Source organism: Oncorhynchus masou, chromosome 24, assembly GCF_036934945.1.
Source record: "Oncorhynchus masou masou isolate Uvic2021 chromosome 24, UVic_Omas_1.1, whole genome shotgun sequence".
Lineage (NCBI taxonomy): Eukaryota > Metazoa > Chordata > Actinopteri > Salmoniformes > Salmonidae > Oncorhynchus > Oncorhynchus masou.
The window spans coordinates 8,926,201-8,948,850 of NC_088235.1; the positions used below are offsets into that span (position 1 = coordinate 8,926,201).

Genomic DNA, 22,650 nt, shown 5'->3' on the forward strand with positions numbered 1-22,650 from the left:
GCAGCACATATGTGTGTGTGTGTGTGTGTGTGTGTGTGTGTGTGGCGGGTAGAACATATGTTGTCTTGGTTGTTGATGACTGTGTTTGCAGCCGATATGATGTGTGTGTGTGTGTGTGTGGCGGGTAGAACATATGTAGTCTTGGTTGTTGATGACTGTGTTTGCAGCAGATACGATGTGTCAGTCTGTGTGTGTGTGTGTGTGTGTGTGTGTGTGTGGTGGGTAGAACATATGTAGTCTTGGTTGTTGATGACTGTGTTTGCAGCAGATACGATGTGTCAGTCTGTGTGTGTGTGTGTGTGTGTGTGTGTGTGTGGTGGGTAGAACATATGTAGTCTTGGTTGTTGATGACTGTGTTTGCAGCAGATACGATGTGTCAGTCTGTGTGGGTGTTCTGTGAGCTCGGCTGGCGCTATGTTTTTAGTATGACACCCACACAACCATCCTGCCACACAGGAGACACATGTCTTATTTCCTTTTCCTGTCCTTTTAATAGCCTCTTCTCTTCTTCTCTCCCCTCAGCAATCTACAATTACGATGTCCGTGGAGACGAGGAGCTGTCGCTACAGATTGGAGACACAGTCCACATACTAGAGACATATGAAGGTAGGAACACACTGACAGTCCACATACTAGAGACATATGAAGGTAGGAACACGCTGACAGTCCACATACTAGAGACATATGAAGGTAGGAACACACTGACAGTCCACATACTAGAGACATATGAAGGTAGGAACACACTGACAGTCCACATACTAGAGACATATGAAGGTAGGAACACACTGACAGTCCACATACTAGAGACATATGAAGGTAGGAACACACTGACAGTCCACATACTAGAGACATATGAAGGTAGGAACACGCTGACAGTCCACATACTAGAGACATATGAAGGTAGGAACACGCTGACAGTCCACATACTAGAGACATATGAAGGTAGGAACACACTGACAGTCCACATACTAGAGACATATGAAGGTAGGAACACACTGACAGTCCACATACTAGAGACATATGAAGGTAGGAACACACTGACAGTCCACATACTAGAGACATATGAAGGTAGGAACACACTGACAGTCCACATACTAGAGACATATGAAGGTAGGAACACACTGACAGTCCACATACTAGAGACATATGAAGGTAGGAACACACTGACAGTCCACATACTAGAGACATATGAAGGTAGGAACACGCTGACAGTCCACATACTAGAGACATATGAAGGTAGGAACACGCTGACAGTCCACATACTAGAGACATATGAAGGTATGAACACGCTGACAGTCCACATACTAGAGACATATGAAGGTAGGAACACACTGACAGTCCACATACTAGAGACATATGAAGGTAGGAACACACTGACAGTCCACATACTAGAGACATATGAAGGTAGGAACACACTGACAGTCCACATACTAGAGACATATGAAGGTAGGAACACACTGACAGTCCACATACTAGAGACATATGAAGGTAGGAACACGCTGACAGTCCACATACTAGAGACATATGAAGGTAGGAACACGCTGACAGTCCACATACTAGAGACATATGAAGGTATGAACACGCTGACAGTCCACATACTAGAGACATATGAAGGTAGGAACACGCTGACAGTCCACATACTAGAGACCTATGAAGGTATGAACACACTGACAGTCCACATACTAGAGACATATGAAGGTATGAACACACTGACAGTCCACATACTAGAGACATATGAAGGTAGGAACACACTGACAGTCCACATACTAGAGACATATGAAGGTAGGAACACGCTGACAGTCCACATACTAGAGACATATGAAGGTAGGAACACACTGACAGTCCACATACTAGAGACATATGAAGGTAGGAACACGCTGACAGTCCACATACTAGAGACATATGAAGGTATGAACACACTGACAGTCCACATACTAGAGACATATGAAGGTAGGAACACACTGACAGTCCACATACTAGAGACATATGAAGGTAGGAACACGCTGACAGTCCACATACTAGAGACATATGAAGGTATGAACACACTGACAGTCCACATACTAGAGACATATGAAGGTAGGAACACACTGATGACACAGTCCACATACTAGAGACATATGAAGGTATGAACACGCTGACAGTCCACATACTAGAGACATATGAAGGTAGGAACATGCTGACAGTCCACATACTAGAGACATATGAAGGTAGGACCACGCTGACAGTCCACATACTAGAGACATATGAAGGTAGGAACACACTGACAGTCCACATACTAGAGACATATGAAGGTAGGAACACACTGACTGTCCACATACTAGAGACATATGAAGGTAGGAACACGCTGACAGTCCACATACTAGAGACATATGAAGTTAGGAACACACTGACAGTCCACATACTAGAGACATATGAAGGTAGGAACACACTGACAGTCCACATACTAGAGACATATGAAGGTATGAACACACTGACAGTCCACATACTAGAGACATATGAAGGTAGGAACACACTGACAGTCCACATACTAGAGACATATGAAGGTAGGAACACACTGACAGTCCACATACTAGAGACATATGAATGTATGAACACACTGATAACACAGTCCACATACTAGAGACATATGAAGGTAGGAACACGCTGACAGTCCACATACTAGAGACATATGAAGGTAGGAACACACTGACAGTCCACATACTAGAGACATATGAAGGTAGGAACACGCTGACAGTCCACATACTAGAGACATATGAAGGTAGGAACACACTGCCAGTCCACATACTAGAGACATATGAAGGTAGGAACACACTGACAGTCCACATACTAGAGACATATGAAGGTAGGAACACGCTGACAGTCCACATACTAGAGACATATGAAGGTAGGAACACACTGACAGTCCACATACTAGAGACATATGAAGGTAGGAACACACTGACAGTCCACATACTAGAGACATATGAAGGTATGAACACACTGACAGTCCACATACTAGAGACATATGAAGGTAGGAACACACTGACAGTCCACATACTAGAGACATATGAAGGTAGGAACACGCTGACAGTCCACATACTAGAGACATATGAAGGTAGGAACACACTGACAGTCCACATACTAGAGACATATGAAGGTAGGAACACACTGACAGTCCACATACTAGAGACATATGAAGGTAGGAACACGCTGACAGTCCACATACTAGAGACATATGAAGGTAGGAACACGCTGACAGTCCACATACTAGAGACATATGAAGGTAGGAACACACTGACAGTCCACATACTAGAGACATATGAAGGTAGGAACACACTGACAGTCCACATACTAGAGACATATGAAGGTAGGAACACACTGACAGTCCACATACTAGAGACATATGAAGGTAGGAACACACTGACAGTCCACATACTAGAGACATATGAATGTATGAACACACTGATAACACAGTCCACATACTAGAGACATATGAAGGTAGGAACACGCTGACAGTCCACATACTAGAGACATATGAAGGTAGGAACACACTGACAGTCCACATACTAGAGACATATGAAGGTAGGAACACGCTGACAGTCCACATACTAGAGACATATGAAGGTAGGAACACACTGCCAGTCCACATACTAGAGACATATGAAGGTAGGAACACACTGACAGTCCACATACTAGAGACATATGAAGGTAGGAACACGCTGACAGTCCACATACTAGAGACATATGAAGGTAGGAACACACTGACAGTCCACATACTAGAGACATATGAAGGTAGGAACACACTGACAGTCCACATACTAGAGACATATGAAGGTATGAACACACTGACAGTCCACATACTAGAGACATATGAAGGTAGGAACACACTGACAGTCCACATACTAGAGACATATGAAGGTAGGAACACGCTGACAGTCCACATACTAGAGACATATGAAGGTAGGAACACACTGACAGTCCACATACTAGAGACATATGAAGGTAGGAACACACTGACAGTCCACATACTAGAGACATATGAAGGTAGGAACACGCTGACAGTCCACATACTAGAGACATATGAAGGTAGGAACACGCTGACAGTCCACATACTAGAGACATATGAAGGTAGGAACACACTGACAGTCCACATACTAGAGACATATGAAGGTAGGAACACACTGACAGTCCACATACTAGAGACATATGAAGGTAGGAACACACTGACAGTCCACATACTAGAGACATATGAAGGTAGGAACACACTGACAGTCCACATACTAGAGACATATGAAGGTAGGAACACACTGACAGTCCACATACTAGAGACATATGAAGGTAGGAACACACTGACAGTCCACATACTAGAGACATATGAAGGTAGGAACACACTGACAGTCCACATACTAGAGACATATGAAGGTAGGAACACGCTGACAGTCCACATACTAGAGACATATGAAGGTAGGAACACGCTGACAGTCCACATACTAGAGACATATGAAGGTAGGAACACACTGACAGTCCACATACTAGAGACATATGAAGGTAGGAACACACTGACAGTCCACATACTAGAGACATATGAAGGTAGGAACACGCTGACAGTCCACATACTAGAGACATATGAAGGTAGGAACACGCTGACAGTCCACATACTAGAGACATATGAAGGTAGGAACACGCTGACAGTCCACATACTAGAGACATATGAAGGTATGAACACGCTGACAGTCCACATACTAGAGACATATGAAGGTAGGAACACGCTGACAGTCCACATACTAGAGACCTATGAAGGTATGAACACACTGACAGTCCACATACTAGAGACATATGAAGGTATGAACACACTGACAGTCCACATACTAGAGACATATGAAGGTAGGAACACACTGACAGTCCACATACTAGAGACATATGAAGGTAGGAACACGCTGACAGTCCACATACTAGAGACATATGAAGGTAGGAACACGCTGACAGTCCACATACTAGAGACATATGAAGGTAGGAACACACTGACAGTCCACATACTAGAGACATATGAAGGTAGGAACACGCTGACAGTCCACATACTAGAGACATATGAAGGTAGGAACACGCTGACAGTCCACATACTAGAGACATATGAAGGTAGGAACACACTGACAGTCCACATACTAGAGACATATGAAGGTATACTGTACATTTATGAAGGCACACTAAGTGACGACAGTCCTGATCGGGTTACCAAGGATAATTTCAGGTGATTCTGTCGTTCTCAGTGACGCAGGTGTTTTGGTTAAATGTCTCCATTAAACTCGTAGGTGATCTGTGCTCCCTGTCAGAATGTTTCAGACATGACCCCCTCCACCGTTGTGTTTTGGAGACAGTTCTGCGTGATGCTAATGCTCGGTGTGGTTTCCTTTTTCCGTGTTATATGTCCCGTTGTCTTCCCCTCCAGGCTGGTACAGAGGTCACAGGCTGAGGAGGAAGTCCAAGAAAGTGAGTTGATATATATTTTTGTAACATTCAAAACGGTTTAGTTTCATCCCAGCGGTTCCCTTCGTCTATTCCGGAGTGTTGGAGCGTCATTCCAACATCTAAAATGTAAACATGTTCAGCTCAGTCTTTTGTTAGTCATAATGTGATATACCCTGATCTGAATATGGTGCGACGTCGATAACAAATCAAATATTATTTTTGTCTCTGTGTTTTTTTGTGTCCTTTTCTTTCCCTTCTGAAATTGCAATGGACTCAGGATGTCATTTTAACCTTAATGAAATGACCGATCTGCTGAGGTCAAAACAAGTTCAGGCTTCACATCGCCTGTCCTGTATCAATCTATTTATCGTGTGTCCTGTCTCTCCCGCCTTCTGTTCCAGGGGGTCTTTCCTGCCTGTTACATTCACCTCAAGGAGGCCACCGTTGAAGGCAATGGGTCAGTGCTGATTCTGTTCATTGAAAAAAAAATTGGGGATGTTTTGACACTTTATTGAGACGACATGGGAATCAGATGGGGAGGCTGGCTGGAGGCAGAAATAGAGGGAAAAGGTGGTTTGGGGGATTGAACCCTGGTCTCCAATCGGATTCGTTTAGAAAAGGTGGTTCAAGGGATTGAACCCTGGTCTCCAGTCGGACTCGTTTAGAAAAGTTTGTTCCAGGGATTGAACCCTGGTCTCCAGTCGGACTCGTTTAGAAAAGGTGGTTCCAGGGATTGAACCCTGGTCTCCATTCAGATTCGTTTAGAAAAGGTGGTTCCAGGGATTGAACCCTGGTCTCCAGTCGGATTCGTTTAGAAAAGGTGGTTCCAGGGATTGAACCCTGGTCTCCAGTCGGACTCGTTTAGAAAAGGTGGTTCCAGGGATTGAACCCTGGTCTCCATTCGGATTCGTTTAGAAAAGGTGGTTCCAGGGATTGAACCCTGGTCTCCAGTCGGATTCGTTTAGAAAAGGTGGTTCTGGGGATTGAACCCTGGTCTCTAGTGGGGACTGATAGATGTGACTTGTACTGGGAGTTTTACCCACTCAACCATGGCTCTAGTGCTGCTTCCAATGGCATCCTACTGAATTCTTTTGGGATTGTCGAATGGGCAATTTGAGATTATTGTATGAATCAAATGGACAACTTGAGATGATTGCTTCCACCTTCAATTTATATACTTGTTGTAAACTTGCCCTGGTCCCAGATCTGATCTCACTACCTTGGTCCCAGATCAGATCTGATCAGATCTGGGACCAGGGCTAGTGAGATCAGATCTGGGACCAGGGCTAGTGAGATCAGATCTGGGACCAGGGCTAGTGAGATCAGATCTGGGACCAGGATACTGTAAACTGGAGTATGAGTAACTGCTAGGTTGTGGAGTATTTGGTTGTGGTCTGACGTAGTGACGTAGTGATACGTGACCCTTCCTCACTGGTTGCATGGCTTCTTTGACGGCATCACAGCACAAATCAGCAATCAGATCACGTCCCAATTTTAGTATTTCATTTTCAGAAGAACAACTAACATTTGAAAAGCCTTTTAAGCTGTGAAATAATCAACTGAAGGAAGTAGTTTCAAAAGTAGTTTTGACGAGGATATTTCTGCCAGAAATAAACGTCACATTTAGTTTTGAAAGGCCGTGGTAGTCAGTACACAGTGTGAGACTAATTAGAATTCCAGTGAAAACCAGTCAGAATCTAGTTTTGATGTAAACTCCAGGATCAACAGGTGTTTTAGACTGAGCTCTCTGGAATGTGAAATATTGATTTAAAAAAAAAATGATTCGCACGGCGAAGGGAGAACTCTGACTCGGCTCATATCGCTTTCAAACAAACAACGTTAAAGATTTAGTAGTATGTCTGCAGAAAAGAGATTATGTTGTATGACATATAGGATAGCTCTTCTAGAGGGACAGTAGAGGACTCTATATAACATATAGGTTACCTCTTCTAGAGGGACAGTAGAGGACTCTGTATAACATATAGGTTACATCTTCTAGAGGGACGGTAGAGGACTCTGAATAACATATAGGTTATCTCTTCTAGAGGGACAGTAGAGGACTCTGAATAACATATAGGTTATCTCTTCTAGAGGGACAGTAGAGGACTCTGAATAACATATAGGTTACATCTTCTAGAGGGACGGTAGAGGACTCTGAATAACATATAGGTTATCTCTTCTAGAGGGACAGTAGAGGACTCTGTATAACATATAGGTTACCTCTTCTAGAGGGACAGTAGAGGACTCTGAATAACATATAGGTTATCTCTTCTAGAGGGACAGTAGAGGACTCTGTATAACATATAGGTTACCTCTTCTAGAGAGACAGTAGAGGACTCTGAATAACATATAGGTTACATCTTCTAGAGGGACGGTAGAGGACTCTGAATAACATATAGGTTACATCTTCTAGAGGGACGGTAGAGGACTCTGTATAACATATAGGTTACATCTTCTAGAGGGACGGTAGAGGACTCTGAATAACATATAGGTTATCTATTCCCTGGTTGTTGCTGTTGTCATGTGTAATCCATCCCTGACTGTTGTTGTTGTCATGTGTAACCCATCCCTGACTGTTGTTGTTGTCATGTGTAACCCATCCCTGACTGTTGTTGTTGTCATGTGTAATCCATCCCTGACTGTTGTTGTCATGTGTAACCCATCCCTGACTGTTGTTGTTGTCATGTGTAACCCATCCCTGACTGTTGTTGTTGTCATGTGTAATCCATCCCTGACTGTTGTTGTCATGTGTAACCCATCCCTGGCTGTTGTTGTCATGTGTAACCCATCCCTGACTGTTGTTGTTGTCATGTGTAACCCATCCCTGACTGTTGTTGTTGTCATGTGTAATCCATCCCTGACTGTTGTTGTCATGTGTAACCCATCCCTGACTGTTGTTGTCATGTGTAACCCATCCCTGACTGTTGTTGTTGTCATGTGTAACCCATCCCTGACTGTTGTTGTTGTCATGTGTAACCCATCCCTGACTGTTGTTGTTGTCATGTGTAACCCATCCCTGACTGTTGTTGTTGTCATGTGTAACCCATCCCTGACTGTTGTTGTTGTCATGTGTAACCCATCCCTGGCTGTTGTTGTCATGTGTAACCCATCCCTGACTGTTGTTGTTGTCATGTGTAACCCATCCCTGACTGTTGTTGTTGTCATGTGTAACCCATCCCTGGCTGTTGTTGTCATGTGTAACCCATCCCTGACTGTTGTTGTTGTCATGTGTAATCCATCCCTGACTGTTGTTGTCATGTGTAACCCATCCCTGACTGTTGTTGTTGTCATGTGTAATCCATCCCTGACTGTTGTTGTCATGTGTAACCCATCCCTGACTGTTGTTGTTGTCATGTGTAACCCATCCCTGACTGTTGTTGTTGTCATGTGTAACCCATCCCTGACTGTTGTTGTTGTCATGTGTAACCCATCCCTGGTTGTTGCTGTTGTCATGTGTAACCCATCCCTGACTGTTGTTGTTGTCATGTGTAACCCATCCCTGACTGTTGTTGTTGTCATGTGTAACCCATCCCTGACTGTTGTTGTTGTCATGTGTAACCCATCCCTGGTTGTTGTTGTTGTCATGTGTAACCCATCCCTGGCTGTTGTCATGTGTAACCCATCCCTGGCTGTTGTCATGTGTAACCCATCCCTGGCTGTTGTCATGTGTAACCCATCCCTGACTGTTGTTGTCATGTGTAACCCATCCCTGACTGTTGTTGTCATGTGTAACCCATCCCTGACTGTTGTTGTTGTCATGTGTAACCCATCCCTGACTGTTGTTGTCATGTGTAACCCATCCCTGACTGTTGTTGTCATGTGTAACCCATCCCTGGTTGTTGTTGTTGTCATGTGTAACCCATCCCTGACTGTTGTTGTTGTCATGTGTAATCCATCCCTGACTGTTGTTGTCATGTGTAACCCATCCCTGACTGTTGTCATGTGTAACCCATCCCTGACTGTTGTCATGTGTAATCCATCCCTGACTGTTGTTGTCATGTGTAACCCATCCCTGACTGTTGTTGTTGTCATGTGTAACCCATCCCTGACTGTTGTTGTTGTCATGTGTAATCCATCCCTGACTGTTGTTGTTGTCATGTGTAATCCATCCCTGACTGTTGTTGTTGTCATGTGTAATCCATCCCTGACTGTTGTTGTTGTCATGTGTAACCCATCCCTGACTGTTGTTGTTGTCATGTGTAACCCATCCCTGACTGTTGTTGTTGTCATGTGTAACCCATCCCTGACTGTTGTTGTTGTCATGTGTAATCCATCCCTGACTGTTGTTGTCATGTGTAACCCATCCCTGACTGTTGTTGTCATGTGTAACCCATCCCTGACTGTTGTTGTTGTCATGTGTAACCCATCCCTGACTGTTGTTGTTGTCATGTGTAATCCATCCCTGACTGTTGTTGTTGTCATGTGTAACCCATCCCTGGCTGTTGTTGTTGTCATGTGTAACCCATCCCTGGCTGTTGTTGTTGTCATGTGTCACCCATCCCTGACTGTTGTTGTTGTCATGTGTCACCCATCCCTGACTGTTGTTGTTGTCATGTGTAACCCATCCCTGACTGTTGTTGTTGTCATGTGTAACCCATCCCTGGCTGTTGTTGTCATGTGTAACCCATCCCTGACTGTTGTTGTTGTCATGTGTAACCCATCCCTGGCTGTTGTTGTTGTCATGTGTAACCCATCCCTGACTGTTGTTGTCATGTGTAACCCACCCCTGGCTGTTGTTGTTGTCATGTGTAACCCATCCCTGACTGTTGTTGTCATGTGTAACCCACCCCTGACTGTTGTTGTTGTCATGTGTAACCCATCCCTGGTTGTTGTTGTCATTTGCAATTAGAATGATGAATTGGCTCGACTCAACAGTTAACAGTAACACACATTATTTTAGGTGCTTTGTTCAGAAGGCCTCTACAGGATCAAATTATAAACCATCCCGTGATGCTTTGCGGTGCAATATATTTTAATCAGCAGCGGAGGGCCAGAGGAAACAGCGTTTTGGGGCGACAGCCTTTGTCAGGTCTGATCCACCCACTGACCATCTGTCTGTATCTTCAGGCACAAGGAGACGGTGATTCCCAACGAGCTGCCTCTGGTCCAGGAGGTCACCACCACCCTGCGGGAGTGGGCTTCCATTTGGAGAGACCTCTACGTGGTGAGTGGAGTGAGTCACGTAGCTACACGCCGTATCTACACGCCCAAACTGCACGCCTAATCTACACGCCTAATCTCTCTCTTCTGAAGTTACCTCATTGTCTCCGTGAGCAGTGTGTGGGTTTCTCTCTCGTCTCCATGAGCAGTGTGTGGGTTTCTCTCTCGTCTCCTTGAGCAGTGTGTGGGTTTCTCTCTCGTCTCCATAAGCAGTGTGTGGGTTTCTCTCTCGTCTCCATGAGCAGTGTGTGGGTTTCTCTCTTGTCTCCATGAGCAGTGTGTGGGTTTTCTCTCTTGTCTCCATTAGCAGTGTGTGGGTTTCTCTCTCGTCTCCATGAGCAGTGTGTGGGTTTCTCTCTCGTCTCCATGAGCAGTGTGTGGGTTTCTCTCTCGTCTCCATGAGCAGTGTGTGGGTTTCTCTCTCGTCTCCTTGAGCAGTGTGTGGGTTTCTCTCTCGTCTCCATGAGCAGTGTGTGGGTTTCTCTCTCGTCTCCATGAGCAGTGTGTGGGTTTCTCTCTCGTCTCCATGAGCAGTGTGTGGGTTTCTCTCTCGTCTCCATGAGCAGTGTGTGGGTTTCTCTCTCGTCTCCATGAGCAGTGTGTGGGTTTCTCTCTCGTCTCCATGAGCAGTGTGTGGGTTTCTCTCTCGTCTCCATGAGCAGTGTGTGGGTTTCTCTCTCGTCTCTCTCCATGAGCAGTGTGTGGGTTTCTCTCTCGTCTCTCTCCATGAGCAGTGTGTGGGTTTCTCTCTCGTCTCTCCATGAGCAGTGTGTGGGTTTCTCTCTCGTCTCCATGAGCAGTGTGTGGGTTTCTCTCTCGTCTCTCTCCATGAGCAGTGTGTGGGTTTCTCTCTCGTCTCTCTCCATGAGCAGTGTGTGGGTTTCTCTCTCGTCTGTAGTAATCTCATCGTACCCATGAACCTGCAACCACCCAGATGTGCCTTGTAGAATGTTGGATGGTATATTGTAAACAGAAGTTCCTTCCTTATCGTCTCTGTTATTGAGTGTTGGGTCAGATTGTTCATGAGGTGTGTATGATTGTTTGTTTGTGTGCTGGTGTTACAGGGGGACAGGCGTGAGATGTTTAACTCTGTCAGGGACATGATCTATGACCTGATCGAGTGGCGATCTCAGATCCTGTCAGGGACGCTCCCACAAGACGAGCTGACTGAGCTTAAACAGAGAGTCACCTCTAAGATCGACTACGGGAACAAGTAAGGAACTGCTGTGTCTCTCTCTCTCCCTGACTCTCTCTCTCCCTGACTCTCTCTCTCTCTGTCTCTCTCTCTCCCTCCATCTCTCTCTCTCTCTCTACCTCCATCTCTCCCTACCTCCATTTCTCTCTCCCTCCATCCCTCTCTCTCTCCCTCCATCTCTCTCTACCTCCATCTCTCCCTACCTCCATTTCTCTCTCCCTCCATCCCTCTCTCCCTCCATCTCTCTCTCTCTCTCCCACCATCTCTCTACCTCCATTTCTCTCTCCCTCCATCCCTCTCTCTCTCTCCCTCCATCCCTCTCTCTCTCTCCCTCCATCTCTCTCTACCTCCATCTCTCCCTACCTCCATTTCTCTCTCCCTCCATCCCTCTCTCTCTCCCTCCATCTCTCTCTCTCTCTCCCTCCATCTCTGTCTCTCTCTCTCATTCCATCTCTCTACCTCATCTCTCTCTACCTCCATTTCTCTCTCTCCATCTGTCTCGCTCGCTCTCCCTCCATCTCTGTCTCTCTCTCCAATGCTCTCCTTCTCTCTCTCTCGGTCTCTCTCTCAAGTACCTTACCAAAGAGCAATTTTTCAAGCAGTAATTTTACTAGGACTGTCAGGTATTGGTCTAGGTGGGGAAGGGGAAAACTATCTGTTATTGGCAGAGAGGTTTGGAACAGTCTTCCTTATGGGTCAGTGAACTAGTCAGTGACGTCACCAGGCAGGCCACGCCTCCATCCCACCACAACAGTCTTCCTTATGGGTCAGTGAACTAGTCAGTGACGTCACCAGGCAGGCCACGCCTCCATCCCACCACAACAGTCTTCCTTATGGGTCAGTGAACTAGTCAGTGACGTCACCAGGCAGGCCACACCTCCATCCCACCACAACAGTCTTCCTTATGGGTCAGTGAACTAGTCAGTGATGTCACCAGGCAGGCCACACCTCCATCCCACCACAACAGGCTGACATGTCAGGTGGTCTCTATCCAAACAGCTCTGACAATAAAAGGGCACAGTTATCATTTCCCCAGCATTACTCCATCCTCCATAGTGTGAAAATATATAAGAAAATACAGGAAAGTCACATTTTTGACTGCGCTGGGCCTTTAACCCCCTTTTTTTTTAAATCAGGTAAGTCGAGCCTAAATCATAGGGGTTTAGTTACTACTGCAGTCCATCACACACTGTGGTGCCTATTGCCGGTCCTGCAGGGGTCTGTTGTGGTCCAGACAATGAGCTGGAAATGGAAGAGGTGAGCTGGGCTTCCCCTGGTGTGATGACAATTCAAACACTGCGAGGTGGAGAAATGTCTTTGGCAGGGGAGCAGAGTGGAACACATAGATTAGCTTCCAGCACCGTTCGCCACTGAGTGGGATTCTGTGGCGGCTGAAAAACAGAGCTCTAGAGATGGAGGAGGAGCTGAAAAACAGAGCTCTAGAGATGGAGGAGGAGCTGAAAAACAGAGCTCTAGAGATGGAGGAGGAGCTGAAAAACAGAGCTCTAGAGATGGAGGAGGAGCTGAAAAACAGAGCTCTAGAGATGGAGGAGGAGCTGAAAAACAGAGCTCTAGAGATGGAGGAGGAGCTGAAAAACAGAGCTCTAGAGATGGAGGAGGAGCTGAAAAACAGAGCTCTAGAGATGGAGGAGGAGCTGAAAAACAGAGCTCTAGAGATGGAGGAGGAGCTGAAAAACAGAGCTCTAGAGATGGAGGAGGAGCTGAAAAACAGAGCTCTAGAGGAGGAGCTGAAAAACAGAGCTCTAGAGATTGATGAGCTGAAAAACAGAGCTCTAGAGATGGGGGAGGAGGAGCTGAAAAACAGAGCTTGAAGATGGAGGAGCTGAAAACAGAGCTCTAGAGATTTGAGGAGCTGAAAAACAGAGCTCAGGTGACGGAGGAAGAGCTAAAAACAGAGCTCTAGAGATGGAGGAGGAGGAGCTGAAAAACAGAGCTCTAGAGATGGGGGAGGAGGAGCTGAAAAACAGGGCTTGAAGATGGAGGAGCTGAAAAACAGAGCTCTAGAGATGGAGGAGCTGAAAACAGAGCTCTAGAGATGGAGGAGCTGAAAACAGAGCTCTAGAGATTGAGGAGCTGAAAAACAGAGCTCAGGTGACGGAGGAAGAGCTAAAAACAGAGCTCTAGAGATGGAGGAGGAGGAGCTGAAAAACAGAGCTCGAGAGATGGGGGAGGAGGAGCTGAAAAACAGAGCTCGACAGATGGAGGAGGAGCTGAAAAGCAGCTTTAGAGGTGGATGAGGAGCTGAAAAACTGCAATAGAGATGGAGGAGCTGAAAAACAGTGCTCAGGAGATGGAGGAGGAGCTGAAAAACAGTGCTCAGGAGATGGAGGAGGAGCTGAAAAACAGAGCTCAGGAGATGGGGGAGGAGGAGCTGAAAAACAGATCTCTAAAAAGAAGAGCAGGAGGAAGCCCAGTATCTAACACTCACTGTTAGGAATTTGAAAGGTCCTCTTATTTTTCTGTCTGTCTCTGCCTGGGGGTTTGGCTCATATACTCCACCTCCCTGCTCTTCAGTCTCCCCTGCTGTCTCTGCCTGGGGGTTTGCCTCATATACTCCACCTCCCTGCTCTTCAGTCTCCCCTGTTGTCTCTGCCTGGGGGTTTGGCTCATACACTCCACCTCCCTGCTCTTCAGTCTCCCCCGTTGTCTCTGCCTGGGGGTTTGGCTCATACACTCCACCTCCCTGCTCTTCAGTCTCCCCTGTTGTCTCTGCCTGGGGGTTTGGCTCATACACTCCACCTCCCTGCTCTTCAGTCTCCCCTGTTGTCTCTGCCTGGGGGGTTTGGCTCATATACTCCACCACCCTGCTCTTCAGTCTCCCCTGTTGTCTCTACCTGGGGGTTTGGCTCATATACTCCACCTCCCTGCTCTTCAGTCTCCCCTGTTGTCTCTACCTGGGGGTTTGGCTCATATACTCTACCTCCCTGCTCTTCAGTCTCCCCTGTTGTCTCTGCCTGGGGGTTTGGCTCATATACTCTACCTCCCTGCTCTTCAGTCTCCCCTGTTGTCTCTGCCTGGGGGTTTGGCTCATATACTCCACCACCCTGCTCTTCAGTCTCCCCTGTTGTCTCTACCTGGGGGTTTGGCTCATATACGCCACCACCCTGCTCTTCAGTCTCCCCCGCTGTCTCTGCCTGGGGGTTTGGCTCATATACTCCACCTCCCTGCTCTTCAGTCTCCCCTGTTGTCTCTACCTGGGGGTTTGGCTCATATACTCTACCTTCCTGCTCTTCAGTCTCCCCTGCTGTCTCTGCCTGGGGGTTTGGCTCATATACTCCACCTCCCTGCTCTTCAGTCTCCCCTGTTGTCTCTACCTGGGGGTTTGGCTCATATACTCCACCTCCCTGCTCTTCAGTCTCCCCCGCTGTCTCTGCCTGGGGGTTTGGCTCATACACTCCACCTCCCTGCTCTTCAGTCTCCCCTGTTGTCTCTGCCTGGGGGTTTGGCTCATATACTCCACCTCCCTGCTCTTCAGTCTCCCCCGCTGTCTCTGCCTGGGGGTTTGGCTCATACACTCCACCTCCCTGCTCTTCAGTCTCCCCTGTTGTCTCTGCCTGGGGGTTTGGCTCATATACTCCACCTCCCTGCTCTTCAGTCTCCCCTGTTGTCTCTGCCTGGGGGTTTGGCTCATACACTCCACCTCCCTGCTCTTCAGTCTCCTCCGCTGTCTCTGCCTGGGGGTTTGGCTCATATACTCCAGCTCCCTGCTCTTCAGTCTCCCCTGCTGTCTCTACCTGGGGGTTTGGCTCATATACTCCACCTCCCTGCTCTTCAGTCTCCCCCGCTGTCTCTACCTGGGGGTTTGGCTCATATACTCCACCTCCCTGCTCTTCAGTCTCCCCTGTTGTCTCTACCTGGGGGTTTGGCTCATATACTCTACCTCCCTGCTCTTCAGTCTCCCCCGCTGTCTCTGCCTGGGGGTTTGGCTCATACACTCCACCTCTCCGCTCTTCAGCTCCCTGCTCCTCTGGGTGACCAGATGAGAGGAGAGTCTGTCAGATATGTCCTTCAGATGAGCCCTGTTCACTTCACTGCTGTGTAAACTACCTCCTCTCTCTCTCTGTCTCTCTCTCTCTGTCTGACTCTCTCCGTCTGACTCGCTCCGTCTATTGTGCTCTCTCCTCGATCTGTCTCTGATTCTCGGTCTCTCTCTCTCTCCCTCCCTACCTCTTTCCTCCTACTCTGCCAACCTTCTTATCTCTCTGTGTGAAGGGTGTGTGTTATGAGAAGGCAGAAGGCCCAGGCAGTAGCAATGTGATGTAGGCTGTCTGCTCTCTAACTCTCCTTTCTCTCTCTCTCTCCCTCCCTACCTCTTTCCTCCTACTCTGCCAACCTTCGTATCTCTCTGTGTGAAGGGTGTGTGTTATGAGAAGGCAGAAGGCCCAGGCAGTAGCAATGTGATGTAGGCTGTCTGCTCTCTAACTCTCCTTTCTCTCTCCCTCCCTACCTCTTTCCTCCTACTCTGCCAACCTTCGTATCTCTCTGTGTGAAGGGTGTGTGTTATGAGAAGGCAGAAGGCCCAGGCAGTAGCAATGTGATGTAGGCTGTCTGCTCTCTAACTCTCCTTTCTCTCTCTCTCTCCCTCCCTACCTCTTTCCTCCTACTCTGCCAATCTTCGTATCTCTCTGTGTGAAGGGTGTGTGTTATGAGAAGGCAGAAGGCCCAGGCAGTAGCAATGTGATGTAGGCTGTCTGCTCTCTAACTCTCCTTTCTCTCTCTCTCACTCTGCTTCTCCTCTCGCTCTCGCTCTCTCCTTCTCTCGCTCTCGCTCTCTCCTTCTCTCGCTCTCGCTCTCTCCTTCTCTCGCTCTCGCTCTCTCCTTCTCTCGCTCTCTCCTTCTCTCGCTCTCTCCTTCTCTCGCTCTCCTTCTCTCGCTCTCTCCTTCTCTCGCTCTCTCCTTCTCTCGCTCTCTCCTTCTCTCGCTCTCTCCTTCTCTTGCTCTCGCTCGCTCTCTGCCTCCTTTTCTCTCTCCCTCTCTCTCTGCCTCATGCTTTTTCTCTCTCCCTGCCTCTCCTTTTTCCTTCGCTCTCTCTCTGCCTCTCCTTTTTCCTTCTCTCTCTCTCTGCCTTTCTCTTTTCTCTCCTTTCTTCTTCTCTTGTTCCCTCTCCATTTCTCTGTCTCTCCTCCCTCCCACTCCAAATGTCATATTATGAAAATAGTGGCGAGAACAAGTATTTGATACACTGCAGATTTAGCAGATTTTCCTACTTACAAAGCATGTAGAGGTCTGTATTTTTTCACACTTCAACGTTGAGAGGTCGGAATCTAAAACAAAAATCCAGAAAATCACATTGTATGATTTTTAAGTAATTAATTAGCATTTTAATTGCATGACATAAGTATTTGATCACCTACCAACCAGTAAGAATTCTGGCTCTCACAGACCTGTTAGTTTTAATTTAAGAATCCCTCCTGTTCTCCACTCATTACCTGTATTAACTGCACCTGTTTGAACTCGTTACCTGTATAAAAGACACCCATCCACACACTCAAACAGACTCCAACCTCTCCACAATGACCAAGACCAGTGAACTGTGTAAGGACATCAGGGATAAAATTGTAGACCTGCACAAGGCTGGGATGGGCAACAGGACAATAGGCAAGCAGCTTGGTGAGAAGGCAACAACTGTTGGCGCAATTATTAGAAAATGGAAGAAGTTCAAGATGACGGTCTGGGGCTCCATGCAAGATCTCACCTCATGGGGCATCAATGATCATGAGGAAGGTGAGGGATCAGCCCAGGACTACACGGCAGGACCTGGTCAGTGACCTGAAAAATGTAAATGTAAGAGAGCTGGGACCACAGTCTCAAAGAAAACCAATAGTAACACATTACGCCGTCATGGATTAAAATCCTGCAGCTCACGCAAGGTCCCCCTGCTCAAGTCAGCGCATGTCCAGGCCCGTCTGAAGTTTGCCAATGACCATCTGGATGATCCAGAGGAGGAATGGGAGAAGGTCATGTGGTCTGATGAGACAAAAATAGAGCTTTTTGGTCTAAACTCCACTAGCCGTGTTTGGAGGAAGAAGAAGGATGAGTACAACCCCAAGAACACCATCCCACCCGTGAAGCATGGAGGTGGAAACATCATTCTTTGGGGATGCTTTTCTGCAAAGGGGACAGGACAACTGCACCGTGTTGAGGGGAGAATGGATGGGGCCATGTATCGTGAGATCTTGGCCAACAACCTCCTTCCCTCAGTAAGAGCATTGAAGTTGGGTCGTGGCTGGGTCTTCCAGCATGACAATGACCTGAAAGACACAGCCAGGGCAACTAAGGAGTGGCTCCGTAAGAAGCATCTCAAGGTCCTGGAGTGGCCTAGCCAGTCTCCAGACCTGAACCCAATAGAACATCTTTGGAGGGAGCTGAAAGTCTGTATGGCCCAGCGACAGCCCCGAAACCTGAAGGATCTGGAGAAGGTCTGTATGGAGGAGTGGGCCAAAATCCCTGCTGCAGTGTGTGGAAACCTGGTCAAGAACTACAGGAAACGAATGATCTCTGTAATTGCAAACAAAGGTTTCTGTACCAAATATTAAGTTCTGCTTTTCTGATGTATCAAATACTTATGTCATGCAATAAAATGCAAATTAATTACTTAAATATCATACAATGTGATTTTCTGGATTTTTGTTTTAGATTCCGTCTCTCACAGTTGAAGTGTACATATGATAAAAATTACAGATCTCTACATGCTTTGTAAGTAGGAAAACCTGCAAAATCAGCAGTGTATCAAATACTTGTTCTCCCCACTGTAACGATGTGCAAATAGTTAAGGTACAAAAGGGAAAATAAATAAACATAAATATGGTGATGTTTGTTCTTCACTGGTTTCCCTTTTCTTGTGGCAACAGATCATAAATCTTGCTGCTGTGATGACACACTGTGGTATTTCACCCAGTAGATATGGGAGTTCATCAAAATTGGGTTTGTTTTCAAATGCTTTGTAGGTCTGTGTAATCTGAGGGAAATATCTCTCCTCTCCTCTCCTTGTATATCAGGTACCTGGATCTAGACCTCGTGGTGAGAGATAAAGATGGCAACATCTTGGACCCCGAGTCTACCAGCACCGTCTCTCTCTTCAGAGCCCACGAAGCTGCTTCCAAACAGATCGAGGACAGGATCCAAGAGGAGAAGGTAAACTACAGACATCAATCAGTTCAGACATCAATCAAGTAATCAATCAATCATATTCATTTATAAAACCCTATTTACATCAGCAGCGATTTTACAGTAACCTGGCCTCGCTCCCAACGAGCAAGCAGAAGATCACGTCAACGATATGCACAGAAAATAAGAAATGAAACATCCCATTTTGCCACATGGTCTCCCCAGTGAGAGGCAGCAATGTGGAATGAGATTCTCTGTGTGAGATGCTGTGTTATTATAGAACATGTTAGCACTATTCAGGCCTTTTCCCCTCTCACCTCCTGAATCTGACGTCATGAACAACTGCCATCTCTTTCCCCGCCACCTCTCCTCTCTCTCCCCTGCCACCTCCTCTCCTCTCTCTCCTCCTCTCTCTCCCCGCCACCTCCTCTCCTCTCTCTCCCCGCCACCTCTCCTCTCTCCTCTCTCCCCGCCACCTCTCCTCTCCTCTCTCTCCCCGCCACCTCCTCTCCTCTCTCTCCCCGCCACCTCTCCTCTCTCCTCTCTCCCCGCCACCTCCTCTCCTCTCTCTCTCCCTGCCACCTCTCCTCTCTCTCTCCCTGCCACCTCTCCTCTCTCTCTCCCTGCCACCTCTCCTCTCTCCTCTCTCTCCCCGCCACCTCTCCTCTCTCCTCTCTCTCCCCGCCACCTCCTCTCCTCTCTCTCTCCCTGCCACCTCTCCTCTCTCTCTCCCTGCCACCTCTCCTCTCTCTCTCCCTGCCACCTCTCCTCTCTCCTCTCTCCCCGCCACCACCTCTCCTCTCTTTCCCCGCCACCTCCTCTCCTCTCTTTCCCCGCCACCTCCTCTCCTCTCTCTCCTCCTCTCTTTCCCCGCCACCTCCTTTCCTCTCTTTCCCCGCCACCTCCTTTCCTCTCTTTCCCCGCCACCTCTCCTCTCTCCTCTCTCCCCGCCACCTCCTCTCCTCTCTCTCTCCCTGCCACCTCTCCTCTCTCTCTCCCTGCCACCTCTCCTCTCTCTCTCCCTGCCACCTCTCCTCTCTCCTCTCTCTCCCCGCCACCTCTCCTCTCTCCTCTCTCTCCCCGCCACCACCTCTCCTCTCTTTCCCCGCCACCTCCTCTCCTCTCTCTCCCCGCCACCTCTCCTCTCTCCTCTCTCCCCGCCACCTCCTCTCCTCTCTCTCTCCCTGCCACCTCTCCTCTCTCTCTCCCCGCCACCTCCTCTCCTCTCTCTCCCCGCCACCTCCTCTCCTCTCTCTCCCCGCCACCTCCTCTCCTCTCTCTCCCCGCCACCTCCTCTCCCTCTCTCTCCCCGCCACCTCCTCTCCTCTCTCTCCCCGCCCACCTCCTCTAATCTCTCCCCGCCACCTCCTCTAATCTCTCCCCGCCACCTCCTCTCCTCTCTCTCCCCGCCCACCTCCTCTCCCCGCCACCTCCTCTAATCTCTCCCCGCCACCTCCTCTCCTCTCTCTCCCCGCCACCTCCTCTCCCTCTCTCTCCCCGCCACCTCCTCTCCTCTCTCTCCCCGCCACCTCCTCTCCCCGCCACCTCCTCTAATCTCTCCCCGCCACCTCCTCTCCTCTCTCTCCCCGCCACCTCCTCTCCTCTCTCTCCCCGCCACCTCCTCTCCTCTCTCTCCCCGCCACCTCCTCTCTCTCCCCCCGCCACCTCCTCTCTCTCTCCCCGCCACCTCCTCTAATCTCTCCCCGCCACCTCCTCTAATCTCTCCCCGCCACCTCCCTCCTCTCTCTCCCCGCCACCTCCTCTCCCCGCCACCTCCTCTAATCTCTCCCCGCCACCTCCTCTCCTCTCTCTCCCCGCCACCTCCTCTCCTCTCTCTCCCCGCCACCTCCTCTCCTCTCTCTCCCCGCCACCTCCTCTCCTCTCTCTCCCCGCCACCTCCTCTCTCTCCCCCCGCCGCCTCCTCTTTCTCCCCCGCCGCCTCCTCTTTCTCCCCCGCCGCCACCTCTCTCTCCCCCGCCGCCACCTCTCTCTCCCCCGCCGCCACCTCTCTCTCCCCCCGCCGCCACATCTCTCTCCCCCCGCCGCCTCCTCTCTCTCCCCCGCCACCTCCTCTCTCTCCCCCCGCCACCTCCTCTCTCCCCCGCCACCTCCTCTCTCTCCCCCGCCCACCTCCCTCTCTCCCCGCCACCTCCTATCCTCTCTCCCCGCCACCTCCCTCTCCTCTCTCCCCGCCACCTCCTCTCCCTCTCTCTCCCCGCCCACCTCCTCTCCTCTCTCTCCCCGCCACCTCCTCTCCTCTCTCTCTCCCCGCCACCTCCTCTCCTCTCTCTCTCCCCGCCACCTCCCTCTCCTCTCTCTCTCCCCGCCACCTCCTTTCCTCTCTCTCTCCCCGCCACCTCCTCTCCCTCTCTCTCCACGCCCACCTCCTCTCCTCTCTCTCCCCGCCACCTCCTCTCCTCTCTCTCCCCGCCACCTCTCCTCTCTCCTCTCTCTCCCCGCCACCTCCCTCTCCTCTCTCTCTCCCTGCCACCTCTCCTCTCTCTCTCCCTGCCACCTCCTCCTCTCTCCTCTCTCCCCGCCACCACCTCTCCTCTCTTTCCCCGCCACCTCCTCTCCTCTCTCTCCTCCTCTCTCTCCCGCCACCTCCTCTCCTCTCTTTCCCCGCCACCTCTCCTCTCTCCTCTCTCCCCGCCACCTCCTCTCCTCTCTCTCTCCCTGCCACCTCTCCCTCTCTCTCTCCCTGCCACCTCTCTCTCTCTCTCCCTGCCACCTCTCCTCTCTCCTCTCTCTCCCCGCCACCTCTCCTCTCTCCTCTCTCTCCCCGCCACCACCTCTCCTCTCTTTCCCCGCCACCTCCTCTCCTCTCTCTCCCCGCCACCTCTCCTCTCTCCTCTCTCCCCGCCACCTCCTCTCCTCTCTCTCTCCCTGCCACCTCTCCTCTCTCTCTCCCCGCCCACCTCCTCTCCTCTCTCTCCCCGCCACCTCCTCTCCTCTCTCTCCCCGCCACCTCCTCTCCTCTCTCTCCCCGCCACCTCCTCTCCTCTCTCTCCCCGCCACCTCCTCTCCTCTCTCTCCCCGCCACCTCCTCTAATCTCTCCCCGCCACCTCCTCTAATCTCTCCCCGCCACCTCCTCTCCTCTCTCTCCCCGCCACCTCCTCTCCCCGCCACCTCCTCTAATCTCTCCCCGCCACCTCCTCTCCCTCTCTCCCCGCCACCTCCTCTCCTCTCTCTCCCCGCCACCTCCTCTCCTCTCTCTCCCCGCCACCTCCTCTCCCCGCCACCTCCTCTAATCTCTCCCCGCCACCTCCTCTCCTCTCTCTCCCCGCCACCTCCTCTCCTCTCTCTCCCCGCCACCTCCTCTCCTCTCTCTCCCCGCCACCTCCCTCTCTCTCCCCCGCCACCTCCTCTCTCTCTCCCCGCCACCTCCTCTAATCTCTCCCCGCCACCTCCTCTAATCTCTCCCCGCCACCTCCTCTAATCTCTCCCCGCCACCTCCTCTCCCCGCCACCTCCTCTAATCTCTCCCCGCCACCTCCTCTCCTCTCTCTCCCCGCCACCTCCTCTCCTCTCTCTCCCCGCCACCTCCTCTCTCTCCCCCCGCCACCTCCTCTCTCTCCCCCCGCCGCCTCCTCTCTCTCTCCCCGCCGCCTCCCTCTCTCTCTCCCCCGCCGCCTCCTCTCTCTCCCCCGCCGCCTCCTCTCTCTCCCCCCGCCGCCTCCTCTCTCTCCCCCCGCCGCCTCCTCTCTCTCCCCCCGCCGCC

At 49.8% G+C, this 22,650-nt stretch overlaps 1 protein-coding gene across 1 annotated transcript in view; it reads left to right on the forward strand.

Annotated features, from left to right (window-relative positions):
* The first annotated feature begins 371 nt into the window (after positions 1–371).
* LOC135513383 (dedicator of cytokinesis protein 1-like) overlaps positions 372–22,650 on the forward strand; it is a 1,066,221-nt gene continuing 1,043,942 nt past the window's right edge. The window contains 7 exon segments of the mRNA XM_064936309.1: positions 372–396; positions 523–606; positions 5,426–5,466; positions 5,847–5,902; positions 10,513–10,618; positions 11,670–11,818; positions 18,821–18,956. Coding sequence (XP_064792381.1) covers positions 372–396; positions 523–606; positions 5,426–5,466; positions 5,847–5,902; positions 10,513–10,618; positions 11,670–11,818; positions 18,821–18,956 — 597 coding nt within the window.